Raw genomic sequence first — 27460 nt, forward strand, 5'->3', positions numbered from 1 at the left:
CAAAGCAAGGGTAGGCTAGGAAAATTAGGCACAGTACTGAAGGCAAAGCATGGCCAAGTGACTGCCATCTTTTACTTGGGAAGTAAAAGATCACCGCAGTGGATGGAGCGGTGGTAAGGGTGCCATGATCTTCCTGAAGAAGCGTCCTGAGAAGGATGGCTCAGGGGTACAGGCACATCCTTCGCTCACAGCTGTTTGATATTTCCAGACAATGCAGAGGGAAGAGATCAGAGCATTGTATGGCATTCCACAGAGAATAAAGCCTTGTCCTGGATTAGGGCAAATCTGGGAGAAAACTTCCAAAGGGGGCTCCCCCAGAAAACAAACTCACACAGTCCCTTTTCCCTACCGGTTCGGGAAGGATTCTTCGGAGAGAAGTGGAAAGAACCTGTTTATTTAACAAGCACAATACCTCTAGCACACAAAATGAACAATACTAGATGACAACACTTTCACCGATCTGAAAAGGATGACAAATTTAGAAAGTCTTTCCTGGGAGTGGTCGCTCTGTTCTTGCTTCTTTTGGTGCTGGGGATAGCTGCTGCAGCCACAAGATGTAAACTCTTGGTGTTTCCCAGGTCCCAGTCTGGAGTAGGTTTGGATGGTTCTAAAAAGGGAAGGGAGAAAACAGTCCAGGGAAAAATCTGGACTGCTTAGCTAAACTAACAGAAGTAAAAAGCAAAAGCAGAGCGGGAGCAAAGCAGGAGCAAGAGCAAAGCAAAGCAGCAAAAAGCAAAGCCAAAAGCAAAAGCTGCACTATGTACTGCCCCGTCTCTCTGTCCTGCCAGCCGTGGGGGAGCAGGCTGATAACAAACCAAAACAAACCTTGCTCTTCAGAGCCAGTCATGAAGACACAGTATATAACATCCAGCACCAACAGAACACACGATTGGGGATACAAACATCATAACCTCACCCTAGGACATTCCACTCTTTATTTTTATATCGTTAACATACTACCCCACATTAAACACCAAATTTTGTCCTAGATTAGAGCAAATCTAGGAAAAAACTTCCAAAGAGAGCTCCCCCAAAAAACAAACTCACACAACCTCTTTTCCCTACCGATTCAAAAAAAATTCTTCAAAAAGAAGTAAAAAAAACCTGTTTATTTAACAAACACAATACCTCTAACACACAAAATAAACAATACTAAATGACAACACTTTCATCAATCTAAAAAAAATAACAAATTTAAAAAGTCTTTCCTAAAAATAGTCGCTCTGTTGTTGCTTCTTTTAGCGCTAAAAATAGCTGCTGCAGCCATAAAATGCAAACTCTCAGTGTTTCCCAAGTCCCAGTCTAAAATAAGTTTAGATAGTTCTAAAAAAAAAAAAAAAAAAAAAAAAAAAAAAAATCCAAGAAAAAATCTAGACTGCTTAGCTAAACTAACAGAAATAAAAAACAAAAGCAAAGCAAGAACAAAGCAAGAACAAAAGCAAAACAAAGCAACAAAAAACAAAGCCAAAAGCAAAAGCCACACTATATACTGTCCCGTCTCTCTGTTCCGCCAGCCGTAGAAAAACAAACTAATAACAAACCAAAACAAACCTTGCTCTTCAGAGCCAATCATAAAGACACAATACATAACATCCAACACCAACAAAACACACAATTAAAAATACAAACATCATAACCTCACCCTAAAACAAGCCTTTATTGAAATATCATGTTTTCTGCTGGGCTGTTGGGGTCCACTCCGGCCAGCTATGGACCCTTGCCCACACAATAATTCACAGATGAAGGTAAAAGATTGAGAAGTACTCTCCTGCACCTGGGAAACATTCTCCTTTATTCCAAGAGACACACCAGGAGGACAAACCCGTGGGAGAAAGAGGATGTTCCCTGGTGACAGGGAACTTTTGTACCCCAGGGATGGGGACAGAGGAAGAGGTCCACAGCCAATGGGATACCAGTGAGGAGTGGCGAGAGGAGGGGTAACCCAGGGAGAGACCACCAGGGGGTACTGAGGTGGGTGAGGGAAAGATCATGTGATGGGGGAAAGGAATAACAAACCATGTGATATAACATAAGCTATATAGTGCAATTTAAAACTATTCTGTGCAAATTCCCAATCACCCAGTGCAAAAGAACAACTAAAACTAGTGCACCACAACACCTTATTATGAGCAGGGCAATCCGCGAAGGAGGCCAAAGACATCAGCTCCAAGGAGGCAGGGAAAACAGGGGTTTATATGGGAAAGGCAGGGGGCAGAGGAAAACACGTGAGTGAATGGGATGAGATTGCAGGGGCAGAGCAAAGGGGAAGGGCCAGTGGGGTAAAAGAAATCAACATACAGTCGCAAAGGTCTCTGGGGCAATTTTCTTGCTCTTCCTGACTGAAAGGGTTGTAGCTCAGGGGTTGGCCCTGCAGGGGAGTGCAAGAGGCTTTCTCTTTGCCAGTTCTCCAGCCCCCACAAAAGATAAAGTGGCAATGTTGGTAGGGCAGATGTTAAGGTACTGTGGGGAAGCTAGAGTCCAGGAAGACATTTCTGTCCTGGCCCCTTCTGTGTAGGAGCCATTGTTGGACATAGTCAGTACTGGACGTGGTACGTAACTTTAACTTGGTAACTTACTGAACAAGAACGGCAATGCTTTCTCATGGGGAGGAATAATGTAGCCCCAGTGTTGGACATGCAGATAAGAAGCTGTGTCGTGCAGCTCGAGGGTGGCAGCAACTTTCTGTCCTGGTGCTGGTTTGGAAGCACTGACTCAATTTACATAATCATGGAGTCGGTATCCATCTTTGCAAGGCAGTCACCCTCCTGAAAGAATCAATTTGGTATGTGTTTTCCACTTCTCAGAGGTAGCGTTCTTGAAATTCTGCCAACACACTTATTTTGGACAAGGTAACCAAGACCCCCCTGCGCAGGGTCTTGGTGTGCCGTGGATCTAGAGCCCCACAAAGGTAATGCCCAGTACCAGTGTTCTGACACCTTTGTATAGGATCAGTCCATGGATGTTTTTGATTTTGGAAAAGGGTATGCCATTTCTTTTGAGATGGGCTTCTAGTTCCTCTCTTTGGCAAAGAAGGCAAGTTTGGAGGGCACTTTGGGGGGTCAACGTGAATTTAAAGGTTTTTCCGAATGGGCACTTCTCTAGGTTAGAGCTGCTGAGCTGTCAGTGGTAATGCAGAGGCCAAAATGGGGAGTTTTTGTCCCTGTAGGTTTAGTGTGTGAGCAGTCTCTGGTGCCATTCCATTTGGATCCAGGCTCTGTGAGACTGAAGGCTTATGGTGATACCTAGAGCTGAGAAGGAAAGTGACAATAGCAGGGTGTGTCTTCGTAGTTTGATGGGTGCAATTGAAACTGTAGGCAGCAAAGAGCTTTCTCCACCAACAGTTTTGTGAGCTCTGTTTTTTGCAGATGTTTTCAAGTCCGTTACTGGACACTAGGAGAGTGAAAAAAGTTTGTTAGGGCAGAGGAGTTGGTGTTGCCCTTTGAGTGTGGTGCAAAGAAAAGTATGCTCTTGGAAGGGGAAGATCAGTGAAATCTTGTTGTCCTGACATAGCTGATTTGAGAGCAGGGATGTTTCTGACTTGGCTATGTCCTGAGGGTGGTTTCAAGCTGGGCTCAGTGAGTGTCCTTGTTTTGTGAGCCGACAGCGCCATGGTGTGGTTATTTTGATGGGCCAGGACAGAAGGCATTTGCTGATCTACCCTCTTCCCTCTGCAACCTGACATTAGCAGCACAAATATTTTCATACACTTTCATTGTTACCATGTCCATACAGCTAGAGATTACACAGATGGAAGTGTCAAGAGGGAAAATGTTCTTAAAGTACTTCCTATTCTTAACAGCCTTTAAATTGAGCACAATGTTCTGTATCTTCTTTCCCAGATAGACCTGCCATCAGTTTTTTTCACTCTCATGTGAAAGCAAGCATCCAGCAGCTACTCTAATACAAAAAGGCTCTTGAAATAAAAACCAGTGCAGATCTGCACCTTCTGTGTGCCCCATGTAAACCACACCAAACTCACCTATCCTTGCCTTCTCCGCTGCATCTACCATTGTGTTCTCTGGATCTTGGAACCTAAAGATAGGCAAAGTTGTTTCCACAGAGGAGTTGGAAGAGGCATAGGTAGCAGCACAAGTAGCTCTTGCTGAATTTTAGTCCTTACGACTGCTACAATGAATTAGGTTGGTAGGCCTGATGCCTTGGGTTTTAGCTTTTATAATTTTCAGATTCTGTACTGCTTTAGTGTGTAGTTCTGAGCTTCATATTAGGGGATAGTAAGCTCTCATCATAGTGTAGGTAGACAAAACAATTCCTTCTCTAGCTGGGGACCAAGGACAAACAATCCAAACCTCAGGCCAAAGAGTATAAACAACAGCGGAATGAAGAGAGGAAAAACAAGAAGGATGGGACTTCATAACCTAAAGCTATAATTGGACAATTAACTCCAATATGCTAATGGACCAGAACTTACAGAAGTGAAGACCTTGTGACTGCTCATCCATTTTTATGACCATTTTGGGTTCATCTTGGGTGTAGCCCTGCCTGGGCTCTTGTACTGCCTAAGCTGTATCCACTGAGGCCTTTTAATAAATACCTACTTTATTTTTTAACTCCATCTAACCTCAGTTCTAGGTCAACCTTCACAAGGCATGAGGCCAGTGCTCCTTTTATGCCGGTATGCTGCACGCACCAGCCTGGTTATCTGCGGCTTCGCTCTTCACCTTTTGTAACCAGTAGCACTTTTATTCTCCTGGAGGCGAACAGGCATCTACTTCTTGCTATGAACACTGTGCCAGCAGTGAAGGGCTCCAGAGCACTGCTTTTGCCTAAGGACACTCGGGCCAGGCACTTACCTTCTCAGCACTCCTTAGCCCCATATTCTGTGTCTCTTGCTGTCTTACAGAAAAGCTTTTTTGACTACATCTCGCAAGGAGAAGCTGTGCCAGGACAACAGACTTGCCTAGAGCTTGCCCCTGCTTCTTTTAATTGCTCCACAATCAAGGGGCAGTCCTCTTTCCTATACAATTTGAAAACTGCTGTCAGATCTTGGTGCTCTCTTCCTGGTCCTTCTCAGCTCAAAGTACCAGCGTGCACATGACAGCCTCCCAAGGACAAAAGATCCCGAGAGATGTCACAGTGCATGCATGTAGCACAGATGCTGAAAAGCAGCAAAGCCGAATGCCTCAGCTGAGCGTCAATTTTGTGCAGACCACAGAGGCACCACATGTTTTGCACTGTTTCAAAGCTCCTTGGAGAAGGAGGACTTTAAGGATACCTTGTGTTCCGCAGAAGTCTGCAGCACTGAAGATGTAAGAAAATGCTTATCTTCACATTTTGTCATGAGGTCCCACAGCTGCAAGGTTATTCTCAGCTGACTCTGATTGTGAACAAGCTGTTGCTGGGCTTCTTCAATTCAGTACGCTGCTCACACAAGCCCTCTGCTCTGCCACTTTGCCTTTAGTGATCCAGACAGAAGTGAAGCCCAGTGGTGGCATTCAACTTTGCCGCTTTTCAGTGCATATAACTGCACACAACCACTGCATGCTGTGCACGGTTTTTCCTCAGCTCGAAGCTCAACTGTCCATATAGCTCTTACATTGCGACAGAAGCCAGAAGAGAAGCACTTTTGCTGGATTAGTCATTCTCTATCCAAGACTTTCAAGAGCACCATAATCTGGGTGAAGAGAAGGGGACATGAGAATGCCTTCTGTATTGACGCATGCTTCTTGGTGATCTATAGCTGCATAGCCTTTGCAGCAGTGAAGGTGTAAGAAAGTGCTTATCCCCATGTTTTGTGATGAAGTCCCATGGCTACAAGTGTATTCTCACCTGACTCTGCGAATGAACTGTTGCTGGATTTTTGCAATTATGTACACTGCGCACAAAATCCCACTGGTCTGCCCTTTCATTCTTCGTCTTCTGTGATCTGCACAGATCTGAAGCTCAGTGAAGGCATTCTGTTTTGCTGCTTTTCACTCTCTGTGCTGCATGCCTGTACTGTGACATCTCTTGGGATTTTTTTATCTTTGTGAGGCTGTAATGTGTGCACTGACACTTCCAACTGAGGACTGTGCAGAGAGCACCACAATCTTACAGCGCTTTGCAGGCTGTATAGGAAAGAGGACTGCCCCATGAATGTGGTGCAAATACAAGTTTCCACAAGTTCCAGGGCAAAGCTCCAGGCAAATGTGTTGTCATGGCACATTTCCTCTGTGTGAGACATAGTCGAAATGCTTTCAATCTAGATTTAGATGCCAAGAGGGTAGATTGTGGAGATACACAGTGCTGAGAACATTTGCATGGTCCAGGTGTCTTTTGCCAAAGCAGTGTGCTGCAGCTGACACAGTGTTCTGTGTGAGAAGTAGACAATGAGTTGCCTCTGGGAGAATGAAAGTGTGACAGCTTCCAAGAGGCGAAGAACGAAGCCACAAAGCACTGGGCTGTGTGCATAGCATTCAGATTGCTGGAGGACCATGCATGCTGCTTGCCTGCCTGCCAAATTCACACTAGCATTTATATGGAGGAAGTTCATGGCCAGCTTTCTGGTGCTTCTACCTGCTGTGGTGTGATTTTGTTCTTTATTTAGTTAATTCATTGTTATCCTGTGTCAGAAAATTGTTTGTTCCATGTACCCCTGCCCAGTTCTAAAAATGGTTTTTCCCTAAGTTGTGTACACCCCTTTCCCTGTCAATCTCCTTCGTACTTACCCCTGTTTCTAGACCCTTCATTGTCAATCCTCTAAACCCTGCCCCTGCAGCATGTCCATGATTGTTTGCTACACCCCTTTGTCCAGAAACTTCTTTGTCAGTTATGTTATCCCATCTTTCCTATTAGTTGATTATGTATGCACTCCTCCCTTCTCTTCCATCATTGGTTGTATTATAATTATGTCCTTCCTCATGCTCCTCCTTGCTAGCTGGCAACTGGTTGTTAGGCAGTCTCCTCCCCAGAGGCTGCACCCCTTTATAAATTGATGTAATCGCATGTTCTGTGCTCTTCTATGCCTGGTGCCTCCTACCTTGTTGCTTTGTACCTTGCTCATTGTTCTTTTCTCCGGGAAAGAATAAGCAGCTTGGAACTCACAGCCAGAGAGCCCCTCTCTTTCTCATTCATTGCTCCACCTTGATGAGAAGCCCCTCTGGGTGTCTCCTTGGCCAAGGCCAGCTAAAGGAAGGGTTTCCTGCCAGTGGCCGACGTACCACAGTGCACACTACAGCCTTAAAAGGACTAAAGATTCCGAAAGATGTCACAGTGCATGCATGCAACATCCATGCAGCACCCATGCAGAGAACCAGCAAACCTGAGTGCCATCGCCTGCCTTCCTTACTGTGTCGATCACAGAAGGTGAAAACTGAAGCAGCAGAGCACCAGGCTTGTGTGCACAGTGTATTGAATTGCAAACCTCTGGCAAAAGCATGTCAAGAATCAGTCAGCAGAGAATACGCTTGCTGCTTGGAAAAGTAACACTGCCGTTATACTTCATCCCAAAACATGGAGATAAGCACTTTCTTCCACCTTCACTTTGCAAAGTCCTTGCAGCTGGAGATCACCAAGAATGCATCAAAACAGAAGGTGCACTTGGAGCGCTCCTTCTCCAAGCAGCCTTGAAACTGCTCACAACACCCTGTGCACTGTACTCTCCTTCTCAAATAGAGAAGTGCCATCCTTTTTTCACTCTCTTGGCAACTTTCAGCAGCTGCTCCCACAGAAAAAAGCTGTAGAAGTAAAAGCCAGTGCTGGGCTGCACCTTCCCTCTTGTGCAAGTAATCCACATTTAACACACTGGTGCATCTGTCATAGGGTTCTCTGCATCTCGGAGCCTAAAAGGAAGTGCATTAGTTTACACTGTTCGCTGATCTTCCCCTTCCAAGTGCAGACTCATATTTGCACTCAAACAGCAACGTGAACTCCTTTGTCGCTAATAAATCTTTTCACTCTCACAGAGTCAGTTACAAATTTGAACATATCGGGCAAAAAACACAGCTCACCGATATGTCAGCTGAAAAAGCTTTTGCCATCTACAACTTCAATTGAACACATCCAACTGCATCTGTTGAAGAGAGGAACTTCTCAAAGCCCTTCTCAAAAGAAATGGCATATCCTCCTCCTAAACAGTCAGTCTTCAGGGACTGTTCCCGTACAAAGGTGCTAGAACACTTGTTACCGAGCATTCCCTGTCCCTGGACCTATATCAGCTGCATACCAAGACAGAGCTTGGAGAGTGCTTACCTTGTGCAAAGTAAGGGTACTGTCAGAATTTCAGAAGACCACCTCTGAGGAGTGGAAAGCACATGCCGAATTAAATCTTTCAAGAGACCTTCCCAACCCTTTCTTCCCTGGTCTTGCCTTGCCTGCCTGCACTTCCTCATGTCTGTCTAGATTTGTTTATCCCAACCCTGCATTCCCTTACTAAACTCTCAGTGTCTTTCCTGTGCTCTTCATTGCACTCCGTTGCTTTGCATTGACTTGCTCACCCATCCCCCACCATGGCTTGTCTACCACTTTTTTCCTCACCTCGCTGTGCATTGCCTCTTTCTCTTAGGACACTCACTCACTGCCTTGCTTATCTAGCACATCCCTTACCTTGCACACTTATACTTTTCCTTGCCTTGCACTGCTTAACATTCCTCCAGTTGGCTTCCTCACCTCACCCCCACCTTGACTTCCCTGTCTCTTTTTGCCTGGCCCTGCCTTGCCTTTCTTGCGCCTCCTTTGACCTGCTGGCCCCAACTTTGAATTGCCTTACCAACACTGAGGCATCCTTCCTTCACCTCTCCTGCCACTCCTTTGCCTTGCATTGCCTTGCTCACTTATCTCCCACCTGTACTTTCTTACTCTTTTTATACTCTCCTTGCTTTGCCCTGCAACATTGTCGTTTGTCTTGCTTTCCTCCCCTCCCGCAACCTTGCCTTGCCTTCCATTCCTTTCCCTTTGTCAAAGTGGACTTGAATGCTAGACTTCCCCTTTTGTCAAATAAACCTGGGGTTTTCTGGGGTAAAAATCTGCATTATTGGAAATCACCTGCCTGGCTGGGGTGGGAGCACACAAATAGCTTCCTGGGGATACAAGTGAAATCTGGCTGTGGAGCTCAAAGATTGGTCCCATCTCTGACTTGGAGGAGGTCAGGAATTTCTCTGTGAGAAAGAAAAAGTGGGGAAAAGAATTCTACTTCAGCTTGTCATAATACAACTCAGATAGGAAACTGAGGCACATAGCCTCAGAATGAAAACTTTGTCTTTAGTTCTCAAAAATATTAAAGAGCTCCAAGATCCACTTATCGAAGAATCTTTATATGCCACACAAATGCTGACAACCTCTACTTGGTCCATGATATGTTTGTACAGCAGACAGGGGGCTGTGGAATCCAGCTGGCCCCTAAGAACACCCTATGAAAGCCCTAGATAGACTCAAAAGTGTAACCTCATGGGTTTAACCTCTGCTTGGGTCCCTCTGTGCCTCAGTCCACTTTGTTCCCTGATCTGGAAAATCATTTTTGAATGCTGACATTCCCATGCATGTAAAAATCTCCCTGGGCTCATATATTACAGCTGCTCCTGATGGAAGTATTTATACAGTGACTAAGTGATTTGGGCTAAAAGGGACCTTAAACACCTTGTTCTACCTCCCTACCATGGGCACGGACACCTTCTACTAGACAAGGTTGCCCAAATGTTGTCCCTCGTGATGTTTTTTAATGGTTCATTGTTTTCCCCTACTTTTTTTTTTCTAAATCACGCACAATCGTTACTTGTTCTCTCCTTGCTTATAGCCTTTCTGGAGCAGGAATCCCTATTTCGTACTAGAGGGTGACCATCTATCCCCACTGGACAGTATGAGGATCATTGTCCCTGCCTAGGTCTTTTAAATGTTCCACTGATAATAAAATAATCACTACAAAACCACCATGAACATCTCTGAAGATGGAAGGGATAGGCAGTTCCAGACCAGCCACAGGCTGAAATTAAACTTGCATTCACCTAAAAAAAACCAAAAAAACAAAAAAAAAAAAAAAAAAAAAAACAAACAACAACAACAAAAAAATTTTGATGTTCCAGTTAAGTCTGGTATCTTTTTTAAGGACAGTTTGCATACTTCAGGTTATTCCTGGCCTGGTGGCCGGAACACCTTAGCTGCAGTCTTGCTCCACACCATTGGGTGTCATCTTAAAACCACCAGTCCTGGACTCTGTAGCTTTATTCAAGCTGTATTTCAGTCTATTCTTGCTGTGCTTTCCAATGGGAATTTCTTGAAAAGGTGCTGTCCTCTTTTTCCTACTGCTATGGGTATCCTTAAAATTTTAAATGCAGGCAGAGGTCCAACAGTCTGGGTTTGTACAGCGTGCAAATAAGGAGGCTTGTAAGAAATGGAGACAGAGATTTTATTTGACCTGCAGTAATAGAACAAGTGTGAATGGTTTTAAACTGCAAAAGGATACATTCAGTCTAGATATGAGGAAGAACTTTTTTCATTCTGAAGGTGGTGAGGCACTGGCACAGTTTGCCCAGGGAAGCTGTGGCTGTCCCATCCCTGGAAACTTTCCAGGTCAAGTTGGCTGGGGCTCTGAGCAATCTGAACTAGTTAAAGGTGTCCCTGCTCATTGAATGTGGGTTGGAATTGGGAGACCTTTAAAAGTCTCTTCCAACCCAAACCATTCTGTGATTCGATGAAACTCACAGTAATGTCAGCAAAAGTCTGGAAATGGCTGCTGGAGAAAAAAGAGTGTGTTTGGGGTTTCTTTTTGGTTTTGGTGTTGTTTTGTTTGCTTGTTCATTTTTGTTTTTGTTTTGGTTTTTTTTTTTGTTTTGTATTTTGTTTTTTGGGGTTTTGTTTGCTTTTTTTGTTGTTTGTTTGTTTGTTTGTTTTGTTGTTGTTTTTGGGGGGCTTTTTTGTAATCCCAGATGAGGTTTCTTTTAAACAAACTCAGGTCAGGGGTGGCTTTCCTGAAGTAGAACCAGTAGCAGGGCCAAGACAGTGAAGTCTGTTTTTATCCAGATTACTGGGTGGTGGAAAATGGTCTACAGTTGAATGTAAAAACTCTTCATGTGTGCCCTGTGCTGTCTGGACAGAATCTCAGTACAGAATTCTCTGTATAGCATTTTAGCACCTTGAGTAGAAAAGTCTGAAGCAGACTTATGATGTCCTTGCTTTGTAGCAGATGAATGCAATGAGATCATGGATGTACTGTGGGAAAAAAGAGGGGTCAAAGCTGGTGTTTGATTACAGCCCAAATATTGAACACGGGTCCAGATTCCTTCCCAAAGCCAAATCAAGTTCACCTCTGCCTAAAGATACATAGAGGTGAACACGAGGGGTACCTGGAAGGGAGGAAGGGTGGCTTTTGGGCCCCTAGGAGAAGCACTGAAGCTCATCACCTAGCTCCACTGCAAATCTCACCTTGGCAAAACTCTCAGCCTCAATGCAGATGGGTCCTCACCTGCAAAATAGAGACTGTCACAGCAGCATGTAAGCATCTCGCAGAGAAGAGGATCTATAGCTCAACAGAGCCTCTTTCCTTGAAAAAAGCCTCAAGTTTGTTTATGATAGAGGTTTCGTGATAATAAATCCCCTAACAGTTGAGGTGGAACAGGTCACAGGACAGAGAGAGGGGCAGGGAGGTTTCTCAGGACATGGCATCTGCATCTGTTTTCATCAGCATCCCACTGACTTGGGAAGGAAGAGCCTCTAATAACATCTCACTGTTTCTTGTCATGGAAACAGCTGAACCAGGACCCTGAGCAGGTAGGTGAAGCAGTGTATGCTGGATAGCTGGGTGTGTGTTGGACTACTGTACCTGGTAAGGAGCAGATGGTTGGAAATACTCAAATACATATACAATTTCTCTTTTTCTCCCTCACCCTGAGGGAAAGGAGAAAAAAAAAAAAAAAAACAAGCAAACAAAACCACCAAAACAAGCAAACAAACCACTTCTCTATTTCTTTGACCCTTTGGCTTTCAAGGAAAGCTCAGAAGTGCTCCATAGCAGAATGTGGATCTTCCTGTGCCATCCCTCAAACAGAGAGGATGCCCTGAGCACATCTTCCTAGAAACAGTTATCAGAAAAAGGAAAAATGAAACAGGAACATGATTCTTGGCTTTCCCTAAGCCTCTCCTGGGTCAGTGCTTCCCTTTTGCCTTCTCTTGTGGTGGTAGAAGCAACTCAGACTCTTCTTCAAAGGGAGAGGAAATCCTGACTATAAAAGCAATGACCATTTCAGTCATTAAAGCTGTGAGTGATCAACTTGCAAAAAGCATTGTAAAGGTGTCAGCTGTGCTTAATAGCATTTGGATGGCTTTATGACTCTGTTCTGACACATTATCAATGAAATTACCCTAGAAATAGGCAGATGTGAGCAGAAGTGTCTTGTGTGGTAAAGCACAGGCTCTGCTGCACTGATCCAGTAACCTGTGGTTAATAGACCACTAGTGAGCTACAATGTGCATTGTGTATTAATACATTGCTGAAGTCTGGAGATATCATCAGCGGCTGGTCCTGACTATCATCAGTATCTGAAAGCTAATGTAGAATTGTACCAATTATCCTTACTTAATTAATTTTTTATAGTTATCCCTGTATAATTGTGCTTTTCTAGAGCAATAAGCTTATTTCCACCAAGGGGGAGTATTCTGTTTATTTTCCCCAAATTCATCCAGACTATTTCACTGGTTGCCAAACAGCAGATACAAAGTGCAGTGTATCTCCAAAATGGTGGGATGCTCTTAAGATTGAGAAGCATCTGAGAAATCTCTAATGCCCTTACAGAACATTTTGAACAAAGCACCTTCTTCCACCTAGGCTGAGTGTCACAGTCGGGACTTAAAGAGGGATCAATAGGTGAGAGAAGTCAGTGGCACAAAGTCCCCAAGCAATTTAGTTGTCATGTCCAGAGGAAATGAGCCATGCATTTGGGATTCACAGTGGGAGTTGAACATGTCCATGGCACATGTCCCATCTCTGGAAGTATTCAAGCCCACGTTGGTCAGGGCCTGGAGCAACCTGGTCTAATGGAAGGTGCTCCTGTCCATGGCAGGGACTGGAATGAGATGAACTGTCATGTCCCTTCTCACCCAAACCATTCTGTGATTCCATGGTTCCTTCAAAGATGGCTCTTAGAAGAATTTAGCAACCAGGTTTCCCCACTGAGTGATGCAATAGCTGATGCAAGTCTTGTGGGTTTGCCCCAAGAATTTGCCAGTGTCATGCCAATTCAGATAGCTTTTCCCTGTGGAGACTAGCGGTTGTAGTTGCAAGATTTTAGTACTGAAATTAGAGCTGCACATTGAAATATTGATGTGCAAGGAAGAGAGAGGAAAGCAGCTGAGGAAACAGTGGTTGAAGTGTAAGGCAGTAAAAGAGGGTGTTTTCTTTGCCTCTTCCTGGGGAATGGGTTAAACATTGGGTTGAAACTCACAGCAAAAATAAAGACAATTAAAGATCCTGGAAATTTCAGCTAAGGATTTAAATGTAATAAATAAAATAATGCCTTAAGAGAGGAGTAACTGAGAGTTCTTGCTGCACAGGATCTGGCTGGGTGCATGAGAGCCCTGAGGAGTCAGGAAGGGCCAAATTTTGAGTATGTCAAGTTCTAAACAAACCAGGGTTTTCATTCAAGCTTCTCCCTTAGCAAAGAAGAAGAAAAATCTCATAGTTGCAGAGAGTCTTGCTAATGGAAATATTCAATAACCTTAATTTGATCTTGGCTTTCTCATAAATCCAAAGCAATTTCCCCATAATATCAGGAGAATATATGGCCTTTCTTGAGGCAGCAGAAACACCAAATAAATCAAATTTTAAATTCACTTGAAAACATTTGCCAGCATTTCAGATTCAATTTGTCTGATGAGATGGAGTCAGATTGAAAACAGTGATGCAGGGAAGCAAGAAGAAAATCAGGACACAAAACCAAGCAGATATTAGACCATGAATATGCATTAATGAATCATAACAACAAAAAGGAAAGGAGTCACAACCCTAATGCCCTAAGAAGCAGTCTACCTAGAACACAGTTTGAAGGACCAAATCTTTGACTTTGTGGGTTTTCCCCAAAAATGTATATTTTAATAAATGGGTAATATATCTCTGAGCTTGTTGTAAATGGGTTGAGAAATGGGTTGTAAAATACCTCTGAGCTTGTTGTTGCGAATGGGTTGAGAAATGCACAGAAGTCAGGTACATGGTCACACAACACCCTTTCCATCTCAGGGCTGGTCCAATTCACCTCTTCAGCATCCTAGGAAAAGGATTTTTCCTAACTCTGCCAGCTGGGAGCTGAAGCAGTGGGGAATGTTTCTGAAAGTGACTCCTCTTCAGAATCCCTTTTCATACATGGGGAAACTGAGGCAGGCAGTAAGATGACTTTCCCAAACTTAAATTACAAACTGAGTGAGCCCTTTCTCAGACTTACAAAATTGCACTTGAACCATGCTGGCAGTCTCTCTGTATTTGCTGACCACCCCCAGTAGCACCACTGGAGTAGGAAGTGCCTTTTTTTGGAATAGAAGCCACCAAGATCAAGTCAAAACTGAGCACCTGGCAATCAGCAGATCTGTGACATCTTGTGCTGAACACCCTAAGCCACAGAATCACAGAATGGTTTGGGTAGGAAGGGACCTTAAAAACATCATCTTCCACGACCCTGCCATGGGCAGGGCCACCTTTCACTATTGGAGATTACTTCAAGCCCCATCCAGTTTGGTCTGGAACACTTCCAGAGATGGGGCAGCCACAGCTTCTCTGGGAAATCTGTGCCAGGGCCTCACCACCATGACAGACAGGAATTTCTTTCCAATATCCCATCTAACTGTGCCTTCTGTCAGTGTCATTCCCCCTTGTCTTGTCACTCCATGCCCTTGTCCAAAGTGCGTCTCCAGGTCTATTGGAGCCCCTTTAGGCACTGGAAGGGCCTCTAAGTTGTCCCCAGAGCCTTCTCTTCTCCAGGCTGAACAATTCCACCTCTCTCAGCCTATCTCCAGAGTAGAGAGGCTCCAGTCCTCCTCACACTGTGCGCCTTGGGATGGCTTCTCTCCACACCCTACAGAAAACCCTTCAGCAGAAGCTGTTTTGGGAATCTCCATGGGACTGTGGCACTGCTAGAGCTGGGATTTGACCTCAGCACCTTTCCTCTCCACCCTACTGGCATCCCATCGGACAGTGCATTCATTTGGAGAGGCACCAACCAATTCAGCCCAGGAAGGTTAAGGCTGATGGTTCCTGAGTGGCAGCTCAGGCTCGGAGACACATGATGATGTCAGATCCACTGGTGGAGAGAGAGACTAAAAAATGGGAATGAATTACTCTTCCCAGAGTCTGTTTTTATTCCCTGCTGCTGCCTGTTCCTGGACAACTTGCTGCTGCTGCATTTCAGTTTAAAAGACTTAACAAAAAATCACTGGAAAGGGGCAAAATTGACTGACTTTGCTTTGTTTTCAGCAGAAGAGATAAGATTTCTTTTTAATTTACCTATGTCTCTGCCATCATTACCTGCTTTCCAGCTGTGTTGCTAATGAGTGTCAGGACCATCATTTTACTAATGGAGAAACTGAGGTATGGGCAGTGACTGTGACATTCCCCAGGACATGGGTAGGGATTTTTCCTGGGATATGAAATCCCTTTATCTGGTTCCTGTGCTGCAGCCCCAGGCCAGTCACATGGAAATTGCACTTCATAGATAGTAATCTTACTGACTGCTTTTGTACACTTCTCTTTACATTATTTTTCTTATGGGCAATTATTATGGAAAACAATTGCAGAAGCAGAGGAGAGTGGTAGTGGTCCATGTGGAAAATAAGCATGAGCAGTAGACCTCCAGGCTGACTGATAAAGCAGAAAACCAGCGTGTTTTAGATTGGTTTAGTAAGGAAGCAGGCTAAAAACTCCAACCAGCATTTATGGATGCAGAAAACAGGAGGGTTTTCAGAAAAAAAAAAATTTGTAAAATACATTTCCACCTGTTGGAAACTGGAATCAGGGATGCTTGAACATGGGTGGCTGGTTTTGCGTAGACTGATTTGCAGTCCTGGACCTCTTTAGCCTAAAAGAGACTACAAGAAAGATGGAGAGAGACTATTTACAAGGCAGTGTAGTGACAGAACAGGGGGGAATGGTTTCACATAGTGACAGAGGGCTGAATTAGATGACACATTGGGAAGAAATTCTTGGCTGTGAGGGTACTGAAGCCCTGGCAGAGGTTTCCCAGAGAAGCTGTTGCTTGGAAGTGTTCCAGGCCAAAATGGATGGGGCTTGGAGCCACCTGGTCTAGTGGAAAGAGCTGTGACAAGATAATTTTTAAGGTCCCCTTCAATCCTGATCATTCTATTAATTTATGTCTCTAAAAATCTTTCGAAATGGGTTCTGTGAAATTGTGCAGTCCTACCTCCAGTAAGCAAAATCCATAAATTCCAGAAGGAATTTACCTTCTGAGCAGTGAGCTAGAAGAGGTATCAACTGCCACTTCAATCCTCTGTCAGTCATGTCATTGCCCTCCAATGTACAGAGCCTAGGCTGTGGGCTGGCAGTGGCTCCTTGGTCAGGACTTGCCAGCTGTGCTTACCCGGGAAGGTCCAGGTAAGGAAGGTTGGAAGACTGAGGTAGGAAGGTAGGGCCAGACTGGGAAGGTCCTCTCCACCAGCCACCCCAAGATGGGGGGTTTCTAGGAATCAGGGAGCACATAAACCTGCAAGGAGAATTGTTTTACCTCTTTAGTGAAACTCGTTAAGTAGGTGATGCTCAGGGTAAGGTGGGTGGGAACATGCTGAAAAGAAGTGCGGCTTTTCTCTGTTTCAAAAAAGAAAAAGAACTTGGAAATGACACGTGATTTTAAGAGATACTGCTTTAGGTTGCAAATGCCTGTGTCTGAAATCTAGAAAAATGCTAGGTTGAGATTTAAGAGCTTATGCAACTATAGTTTTGCCAGTGCTGTGCCCAGCCCAACACTTCAATCACACTGCCTTCCCCACAATGCTTCTTCCTCATTTAATGCCCAGAAGTTATTGGGGACAACCCAAGGCTCAGGGGAATTGCACAGGCTGATCATCCCAGCATCTCCATGCTAGGCTATAACATAAAAAATGTTGACTTAGCACCAAGCTTTCACTAACAAACCTAGAGAGCCAGCCAGTGACAGTGAGAGGCAGCAGAACATGGGTGCAAGGTACTGCAGTGGTACATTATCATCATTCACAGGCAGCAGTGCGTGGGTTGTGCTGAGGTGCTGCTGCTTTGCTCATCTCTGACAAATATTGATATATTTAAACATAATCTGGAGTAGAAAAACACAACCAGATGTTGCTGGCTTTTGGGTGACGGGATACCTGATAGCCATTCCCACTTGTCCAAGGACTGACATTTATCTTGTGACACCACCACATCTCCACCCCAGGGGCTTTTCAGAACAGACCATGCTCTCCACAGCATGTTTATTAACCGCCTCTGCACCCTGTGCTCCAGCTGCACCAGGGATGATGCTGCCTCTTGGAAACTGGACCCACATTGGGAGGCATGGCAAACACAGGGTCTGGGGGAGGCATGGCAAATACAGGGTCTGGTGAAGACAAATCACCACTTGACCAGAAAGAAATAGACCCTGAACTCCCAACAAGTGATCAAATCAGTGTGGTTTGGGGTAATCAGTGCCTTATGAGGAGTAAAAGGCCTTTAAGTCTTCCCCCCTGTAGTTGTCCATCCAAGATTCTGTTTCATTGTGCTCAAAAGAAAGTGTAGGTGTGCTGTGGGGCCAGGCTGGACTGGGCTTGGAGCAACCTGGTCTAGTGGAAGATGTGCTATGGCAGGGGCTTGGAATGGGATGAGCTTTAAGGTCTCTTCCAACCCAAACTATCCCATGATTCTATGATTCTCTTCCCCACCTTTTCTTCCCTGTCTCTTCTACCTCCTTTCCACAGCAACTGTCTGCTTAGTCTCTTTAGAAGAAGGAAGATGTTCATAACCAGGTCTCCTCACAGACTGAGAATGAGAGAAACCTCCTGGAGCTCTGGCAGTTGGATTTGCAGTGGGTAGGCTGGAACCCAAACAAACACCTAGGCATGACAGCTCTTTGTCATACCCACAGCAAACCAGCTGAGCAATACTATTTGCTGAATATTTGATTTTTTGGTAGAAATTGAAAGAAATAGGATTAATCTGACAGCATCCATCCAGCTCTATCCCCACTAACAATAAAGGGGAAAACATAGGATCACAGAATTGTTTAGGTTGGAAAAGCCCTCCAGTATCACCGAGTCAAACTGCTCCCCCAGCACTGCCAAGCCCACCACTAACCTACGTCCCCAGTTGCCACATCAACAAAGCTTCTGAATCCTTCCAGGAGTGGAGACTCCACCACTGCCCATGACAGCTTGTGCCAGGGCTGTACAACCCTTTTGAGGAAGTCATTTTCCCTCATATCCAACCTGAACCTCCCCTGGCACAACTTGCCATTTGCTTTAAGTCAGAAATCTCCCAAAATGGTCAGTCAGGTCTGTGAACTATGAGCCAAGGCTGCAGAGCCAGGCAGGAAAAAGCAGGTGAACAAAGCAAATTCCACCATATAAAAGCATTGATGTGACTTGGGATGGGTGTTCCAATGACCAGAAAACTTCTATTTGTGATAAACAGCAGGATATGGCAAAATCATTGAGCACTGATTTTATCCCGAGGCAAACAACCTTCCCAACTTGTACATTTGTGTATAAATTACTACAATGAGGCAGCACCACTGTGAACACCTGTGCATTTATGCACAGAGAAGATGCACAGCTGTTGTGAACATAGACACACAGATCCATTTTAAACAGACTCCCTGCTATATAAAGGGTGGCTCAGCAATTCCCCTTGACAGATGAAAGGAGGAAATATTCACTGTCAAGCAACACCTGAGCAACTCACCAGGCAGAAATGGCTCCAGGTACTTTTTATTACAGTTTTAAAGGATTTGTCAGTGCTGCCATGTGTGTAGGGTGAGAGGAGATGATGATGGGGTGGTATGTGGTGGGATACACACACTCTGTGACAGCCCTAACTTAAAGTATGGTAATTTATAAACAAATGAAAAAGAATACCTTTCCCTGCAATATGACTTTAATTCATGAATTAATCTTTAGTCTAAACAGGCCAAGTCCTACAGGCTTCAGGGCATTTCTCCTCCAAGGGGTATTTGAGATTAAGTTTGTGATCTTCACAGCAGACAGACACTAGCATGAGTCAGATGTCAAAGGCTGAAAACATTTAAGGTTGACAAAGATTGCCAAATTCTGCAGTTGTATCCCAGAGAGCCAGTCACAGTACAGGTAATGACACCGTCTCTCACCCCAGCGAGGCAGACAGCCAGCATCACATCAGCAGTACAGCATAAACCATGGCTACAGCGAGGTGCTCCCAGGCCTTCACCTGGCACTCATCATCCCCTGCTTGCTCATGCAACCAGAGTGCATGCTCTTTTCACATGGGCAAGGACTCATGAGAAAAAGAAAACCATGAGTGTATCAGGGAAAAACATTGGGACACATAACAAGTTTTCATGGAGCAACCATGACTCCACCCAGGAATATGCTGCTGGTAACACTAGGAGAAGCACAAGCTCTTGGTAGGGGCAGGTCTTGGTGAAAGGGTTTCAAAGAATTTTGAAGAAGGCTAAGCTTACTCTTGGTGCCAAGAGGCACCAAGGAAGATGAGCTTTCAGACAGCATGGACAGAAGAGACTGGGAACTCATTCCCAGGTGCCACTCCCTCCTCATCCCAGTTTCCTGAGGACAGCTAACCTTCTGCTGTGCTTTGCTGCAGGGTCATGGTTCTCTCCTCTCACCATTGCCATGATCACTCTGGGACTGCAGTGGCCACAGCAAGCTGCCGCCTTCCCGACCATACCCCTTTCCACCCTGTTTGCCAACGCTGTGCTGAGGGCTCAGCACCTTCACCTCCTGGCTGCCGAGACATACAAGGAGTTTGTAAGTGCTGTGGTCTCCGGTCGTCTCCTCTGCTTTAGTTTGATGGCTTCAGGACTGTGTAACAGACACCTTTCAACTATTGGTGTCTCCTTTGTCCTCTTTTGATGAGGAGAGAGAGTGTAAACAGGATTGCACAGGTTATGTCCCATCAGACTGGACCCTGTTTCCTCCTCTTAGCCCTCTGCCCCCCTACTCTGATCCTGCTCATCCCCCCTTCTCAGGACTATGGCTGCACAGGATCAGCTGTGACATGGCACAGATACATGACAGGACTTTCCTGTGTTGGTCACCTCTGGCCCTGGGAGAGTCTGAGTGCTTAAAACTATCTGGTTTCTTCTGCTGACAGGAGCTGGCATGAGCTGTCCTTTGGGGTCATTTACTCCTTGGGAGAACCTAATTTAGATGTGGTTTCTGTTCACCTCAATACCTTGGCTTAGGAAGACCTTTAGGCCCAGTAGCTCTTGTGCCAACACAATATTTCCACCTGCCAACCCTGTCCAAAGGCACCTCATCATTTATTTCTTGCAAAGAGTAACCATTCAGAACAGCTTGGGAAGTGTCTGAGGTCTTCTTCAGAACATGGGCAATAGATCTGTGTGTATTTGGAATGTCTCCATAGGAACGCACCTATATTCCAGAGGACCAACGACACACAAACAAGAATTCCCAGGTATCATTTTGCTACTCGGAAACCATCCCTGCTCCCGTGAAGAAGGATGATGCTCAGCAGAAATCAGTAAGTTTTTTTCACCCTTAGAGCAAGCACAGACCTACCTGAAGAGCCCAGCTGTGCTTCACTGCAGGAACAGAGTGTTTTCATCTGTGAACACTTAAGTGCTTCATCCCTCTCCTCCCTTTTTGATTACTTGAACCCTGCATAAAGAAAGAAATATTTTCTGGGCTACACTGTAAATCACATTCCCACCCCAAGCATGAGAAAAACTATTGTCTGCACAGGACACAGGCATGCGTGGTGCTCTTCAGCCTAAAAAACTTCGTTTCTGCTGAAGCTGTCAGAGTGGTGGCACATCTCCAGGTGTTCCAGAGGGAGCAGAACATGCTATCAAATACCCCTGCACAGCTTTGACCCTTTCTTGTCCTAATTTCAGGACATTGAGCTTCTTCAGTTTTCCCTGGTTCTCATCCAGTCCTGGCTGACCCCGGTGCAGTACCTAAGCAAGATGTTCACAAACAATCTGGTTTTTGGCACCTCAGACAGAGTGTATGAAAAACTAAAGGACCTGGAAGAAGGGATCCAAGCTCTGATGAGGGTAAGTTGCAGCATGTAGCATGACTATAGAATTGCAGAGATCTCCCAGACAGGGGGCACTCAGCTCTCATGGATCCTTGAGAAATCTCACCACCTTCCACTCTGAAGACCAGTGGCATCCTTAGGACTTGGTTTACCTTTAGATAATGAGATCATGATACTGCACATTGGGTTTTATCACTAGGGAGGATAAGAAAACACAGAACAGATGTTAACACCCATCACAAAGCGCTACTGCTCAGGAATCAGGACAATTCACACACAAAGTCTTCCCAAACCCAGCAACAAAAAAATAGTTGTACTAACAGCAAAATAATGTTTACTACATCTCCATGCAAAATACTTTGAAATGTGGCAAATTTTGTGATGATTCACAACATTTTATAAAAACATTTGTATACAGATGTAAACCTGCATGGTGGTGTTTCCCTCATACATCAATACAGCATCCAGACAGCTGAAAGCTGTGGGGTGATCCTCTTCAAGGAGGAGCTAACCACAGATTCACAGAATGGTCTGGGTTGGAAGGGACCTTAAAGCCACAACCAAAGGGACCTTCCAACCCCACACCATGGGCAGGGACACCTTGCACTAGACCAGGTTGCTCCAAGCTCCATCCAACTTGGCTTTGAACACTTCCAGGAATGAGGCAGCCACAGCTTCTCTGGGCAGCCTATGCCCAGAGAAGGGCCTCACCATCCTGATAGGGAAGAATTTCTTCCTAATACGTAATCTAAATCTCTCCTCTTTTAGTAAAACCATCCCCCCTTGTCCTGTCTCAGTCTGTCTATCTAAAAAGTCACTCTCTGCATTTGCTCTAAGTCCCGTTTGTAATCTACTTCATTTTTGCTTTGTTGCTTTAAATGAAGCTGTGTATTATCTGCCAGGACCCTTTTCAGTTATGTTTATTCTGTAATTAAGTTTATCTGGCAGGCTTACCCTGTAGCTAGAGCTCTGAAACCTGCAGCTGTGAGAAATGAGTCTGGAATAGTGTTTACATCTTCCAGCATTAAAATTACTCTGAAATTCAGACTCAGAGAGTAAATAGAGACTTCTGTCCTGGCACTTCAGCAGGAGAAAGTAGGGATAGGTATGAGTACCACATCCAGATTTTTGTGTGGGTGAGAAATTCTTTACTGTGAGGGTGGTGAAGCCATGGCACAGGCTGCCTAGAGAAGTTGTGGCTGCCCATCCCTAAAAGTGGTCAAGAGCAGATTAAATGGGGCTTGGAGCAACCTGGTCTAGTGGAAGGTGTCCTGGCCCATGGCAGGAAGGCTTCAAATGAGATGGTCTTTAAGGTCCCTTCCAACCCAAACCAGTTTGTGACTTCACGATTTTATGATTTTGGTCCCTGTTTGGTATGTGCTTGGGCATTAGGAAATGGTACATGAAACCAGCCAAACAATCATATTTCCTCCTTTCCTCCTTTATGGCTCACATATTTATGGCTCCTTTTTCTTAACCAAAACTTTCTTGTTTGTGGCAGCTGTGTCCACAGCAGGGCAGGAGGAGTGCAGCTCTCAGCTCCAGATGTACATGGCTTGGGTCTGGGTTAGAGCTTTGTTTTCTGGCAAAGTGGGAGAAAAGAGAGAATTATTTGCCTGGTTCTGTCTTCTTGACTGGAGGAGGTACAGAGAGACCCTGCAACTTACTCTTTATTTTAATACCCCCAAAAACACACTCCTCCCTCCCTGCAGCCCTGTGCCCAGCTCCCTTCTCACTGTAATATCACCCCTGCATCACTAGTCTTCCTGCAAACACGTACACTCAAAAATATGTTTGAAATATTCTTTAAGACTGGAGGGAGAAACCCCTGACCTCATTTAAAGTTCAGTGGGAACTGTGGAACTGGGCCTGTGGAAGATCATAGAATCATTGAGGTTGGAAAAGACCTCTAAGATCACCAAGGCCAAGACTAACCACTGCTTTGTCAACCAGACCAGAGGACTGAGTGCTGTGTCCAGCCATTCCCTGAACACCTCCAGGGACAGTGGCTTCGCCACCTCCCTGTGCAGTCCCTTCCAATGTTTAACAATCCTTTCTGTGAAGAAATTCTTCCTGATGTCCAACCTGAAACACCTCTGGCACAGCTTGAAGTTGTGTCCTGTCACTTATTCCCTGGGAACAGAGACTGACCCTCACCTGACTCCACGCTCCTTATCAGGGAGTTATAGAGAGTGAGAAGGTCTGCCCAGAGCCTTCTTTTCTCTAGTCTGAGCCTCCCCATCTACTTCTGGTGCTCCAGACCCTTCCTCAGCTCCGTTCCCTTCACTGGACAAGCTCAAGCCCCTCAATGTCTTTCTTGTCAGGAGGGGCCCATAACTGCATCCGGGACTGGAGGAACTCCAGCAGTGCCCAGGGTAGGGGGATGTTACTGCCCTGGTCCTGCTGAACATACCATGGTTAATGCCATTGGTGCCAGGTGCCCACCTGGCACACATGGGCTCATGTTCAGCCACTGTCAACCAGTACTCTCAGGGCCATTCCCAGCCATTCTGCCCCAGCCTGCATGAGGTTATTGTGACCCATGTCATTCCCAAGCCCCCACCACCTCTCCCAGCACCTCACAATCCTTTTGCAGGAGCTGCAGGACCGAAGCCCCCGGGGTCCCCAGATCCTCAAAGCCACTTACGAGAAATTTGACATCCACCTGCGCAGTGAGGACGCACTACTGCAGAACTATGGCTTGCTCTCCTGCTTCAAGAAGGACCTGCACAAAGTGGAGACCTACCTGAAGGTGATGAAGTGCCGGCGCTATGGAGAGGGGAACTGCACCATTTGACACTAGTGACAGTTCCCTTCCTGCTCCAGCCTCTTGCTGACCATGGCTGCCCTATTCCTCTGAAAGAAAACTGGAGAATAAACCTGCTACTGCCAACATGTCTGCTTTTTGGGGTGGGACAGGCTACTGTGAGGGGCTGGGAGGCAGGAGTGGCCAACGGGACAGGGTGGGTTTGGGGCTTAGGATGTGTATTTGGGATTAAATAAGTGTGTTTGAAGCTTGGGGGGATGGGGAAGCAGATTTAGAGGTAGATTTGTACTGGGGAGTAGATTTGTGACTGTGGGTAGATTTGGAGCCTGTCTCCAGAGAAGAGGTGCTCCAGCCCTCAGAGCATCTCTGTGGCCTTCTCTAGACTCACTCTTGCAGCTCCTCGTCCTTCTGATGTTGGACCCCAGAGCTGTAGGCAGCTCTGCATGTGGGGTCTCACCACAGATGGACAGAATCCTCCCTTCCCAGTGCCCATGCTGTGTGATCAGCCCAGCACGAGGGGTTTCAGGGTGCCAGTGCACACAGCTGGGCTATGTCCAGTTATTGTACACTAGTACCCCCAGGTCCTTCTCCGTTTCCACTTCATTTTTTGCCAGCCGTCCCTCCTCTCTGTTTCTAATCCAGACCTTTGCAAAAAATAAATCTTTGTTACAAAATTGTCTTTCTCCACAGAGAAAGAAGAGGGACAAAGGCCCTCCAAGGGAACATTTCTTCTGATTTAGAGTGTTATAATAAACATTTCACACTTCCAAACAGATACATGGTTTGTGGCACGAGTAGGGCCATTGCTTGTTTAAAATATTGCCTGAGGCAAAGGTTCATTTCCAAATGCACTTTTTACAGAGCTCCTTGAACACACTGGAGGGAGCACCAGCTGGTACCCCCTCATTCTTTGTTTGCTCATCATGATTAAAATGTGTCAGGATAATTTCTCCAAAGAGATCAGCCTGCATTAAGTCATGTGGTGTTTTTGAAGCACCTGCATCCCCATGTGCTGCTCAGATCCCCCTACTGAAGGCAGCTCAGGAACCGATGAGCTCTTCCAAAAAGGAACTTTCTTCCACACAGATGCACTCTTAGCCTGCTTCACACAAGCAGTAAAGTTAAATCCAAACCACATCTAACCAGATGATTGAAGAACTCAGAGTTAAGGATTGCCTCTCATATATTTTTAAGCCCATAAATAACACAACATTCACCCTTCTGAATTAAAATAATTTGCTTTTTTTCCTTTCTGGCTTAGCAATGAGCTGTTCAATACATCTTTTTTCTGCACAGAGGAACAACAGAGATAAGACAAACCAAGAGGGAAAATTTGGACTAAGAAAATGTGGATGATCTCTATAAGCTTTTCAGAAAGAGCCAATGAAATTCAGAAATATTTTGGTTTGCAGCACAGAGAGGGATGTCTACTATGAAAACCTTCTCTGGTGTCCACAATTAGAAATACTAGAATGTAAGGGCAAAAAGGAAATCCTATATCTTGTATTATGTATAGTGGCAAAAGAGTAGAGAAAATGGAGGAAGAGAAGCTGGTTGCTGCAAAAAAAATCCCATGATGACTGGGGGAAGACAGCAGAGAAGTGCTGCAAGAGAAATGGAGGAATTCCAAGAACAGGTTGGAGCTGTCACTAAGAATTAGTCAAACTCTGAGAAAGTCATGTTGGATGCTGTATTTCACCTGCATGACAATGACAAGATATTTCTCTGCCATCAGCAAAAGGAATGTTGATCAATGATACAAGAGACTAACAGGTTTCCATTACCAGATACCAGCTGCGTGACTTGAACTCTCTAATTGCTTGTGGAACTTTGGAATAGAGATCTACAGAAGCTGCTACTGGGCTTGATGCTCTTCGTTTTCCTCAGTGATCTGAAAATAAGTATAAAATTATTGCTGATACAATGCACAGAAAACAAAGAGATCGCAAGAACTTTAATGAGTCACATGGGTCACCTGGGGGCTGTACAGCAAAAGTACATGTAAATAAAACCAAAAAGATCTTGGAATCTGGGAAAAAGCAGAAGGTTGTGGCCTGATTTCTTGGAAGACAGCTCTGAATACGCTTTGGGGGTCACCAAGAGAAGGCAGTAAGTCTCATCATCTGGGGAAAAGGGGCTAGTGAAATCCTTCAAAAGAGGAAACCATTGCCATCAAGAGAAATGCCTGAAGATTCAGTGGGGCTGTTTATTATCAGACAAAATAAAGCAATGCATATTTAAGTGTCAAGGGAGAAGAGGTTTGTGAGGTAAAGGGTGATTTGCCCATCTCCTGGGATATTAGATCAAGACGTGATGCCGCAGAGCCTGTCCGGAGAGCAATTATCTGACTATGACACGAGGAGGGGATTGCAGGATCTTCCTATTTCTGCCAACCCACTAGCCTGTTCTTATTTCTGCATGACTAGAAAGCTGAACCACAAGCACAGTTGCACACATATCACATTTCCTCCTTATACAACTGTTCTTAAAACTAACACATGTCACACAAACCAAAGACAGACACACCTCATACTACATATTGGCAGGATGGAGGACCTTTGCTGCTACTAGTCCAGGAAGGTGAGTTGAGGAATTAAACTGATATTAATTCAGCTTTGCTGGGGAAACCAAGACCTGGGTCTTGGGTCTGTGCTAAATGTTTGGTCTGAGACACTACTGTCACAGGCAGTCCCATCAGCTCAATGGTGATACCTGTTTGCATGGAATTATGGACTGCAACGATCCCCATTGGGCATAAGGCCTTGAAGGACTGGGGTCTTCTGGATGGCTGGATGTATAAGAAATGCTTCATGTCTGTTTGGAAGGGCAGTCCCCTCTTGGAAGAAATTTCTTTTGCAATTGTGGCCATTACACTTAAATTTAGGGGCTGTCACCGAGCAGTGGAGTGTTGCTGCCTCAAAATCCCATAAAGGATGGTGGGAATCACTGAATTGTGTACTGGATATAACCAGTAATCTCTCCAGTGTCCTAGAACTAATAAGGCCAGCTCTAGAGGTATCAGAGGAGAAGCAGCACAAACAATTGTGAAAAACGCCAATCACTTGTTTTTAAAATTTTAAAAATTTAATGGTAATAAAATAGTTATAAAAATAGTAATAAAATTAGAGTAATAAAAGTTTGCGCAATTAGGATTAGGACAATATGAGACAATAAAAACAAAGAGTTACAGACAGTCCAGGTACCTCTTTCTGGGCAAAATAAGCCCAAAAAAGGACACACATTAACAGAGGATTAGCTCTTAAAAGCAATAGCCTGTTGCATATTCATACACCTCATACATGATGCATAAATTCTGTTCAAACAAAGGATTCTGTTTGACCAGTGTCAGCTTCTTCCTCTTAATCTTGACGGCGTCATCAGGGTTGAGCGAGGTCGGGAGAAGTTTCTTTCTTCTGATAAGGGAGCAATAAATTATTTTTCTCTGAAAGATTTAGGTGTCTGTGGCTGTTATCTCACTGCAAGTACCTCATTCCTTTCTTTTAAAAAATATCCTACATATATCGTTTCTATTTTAACTACAAAAG

The 27460-nt window shown here is 44.9% G+C and overlaps 1 protein-coding gene across 1 annotated transcript; it reads left to right on the forward strand.

The window, feature by feature from the left end:
* Nucleotides 1-18785: 18785 nt before the first annotated feature.
* LOC121353429 (somatotropin-like) lies at nt 18786-24043 on the forward strand. The gene is made up of 5 exons (XM_041467283.1): nt 18786-18854; nt 19730-19893; nt 20513-20629; nt 21003-21164; nt 23745-24043. Exons 1-5 carry the CDS (start codon nt 18845-18847, stop codon nt 23943-23945), a joined length of 654 nt encoding a protein of 217 aa, XP_041323217.1. The 5' UTR covers nt 18786-18844; the 3' UTR covers nt 23946-24043.
* The last annotated feature ends 3417 nt before the right edge of the window (nt 24044-27460 follow it).

This window comes from Pyrgilauda ruficollis, unplaced genomic scaffold (genome assembly GCF_017590135.1).
Source record: "Pyrgilauda ruficollis isolate IOZ18807 unplaced genomic scaffold, ASM1759013v1 scaffold204, whole genome shotgun sequence".
Taxonomy (NCBI): domain Eukaryota; kingdom Metazoa; phylum Chordata; class Aves; order Passeriformes; family Passeridae; genus Pyrgilauda; species Pyrgilauda ruficollis.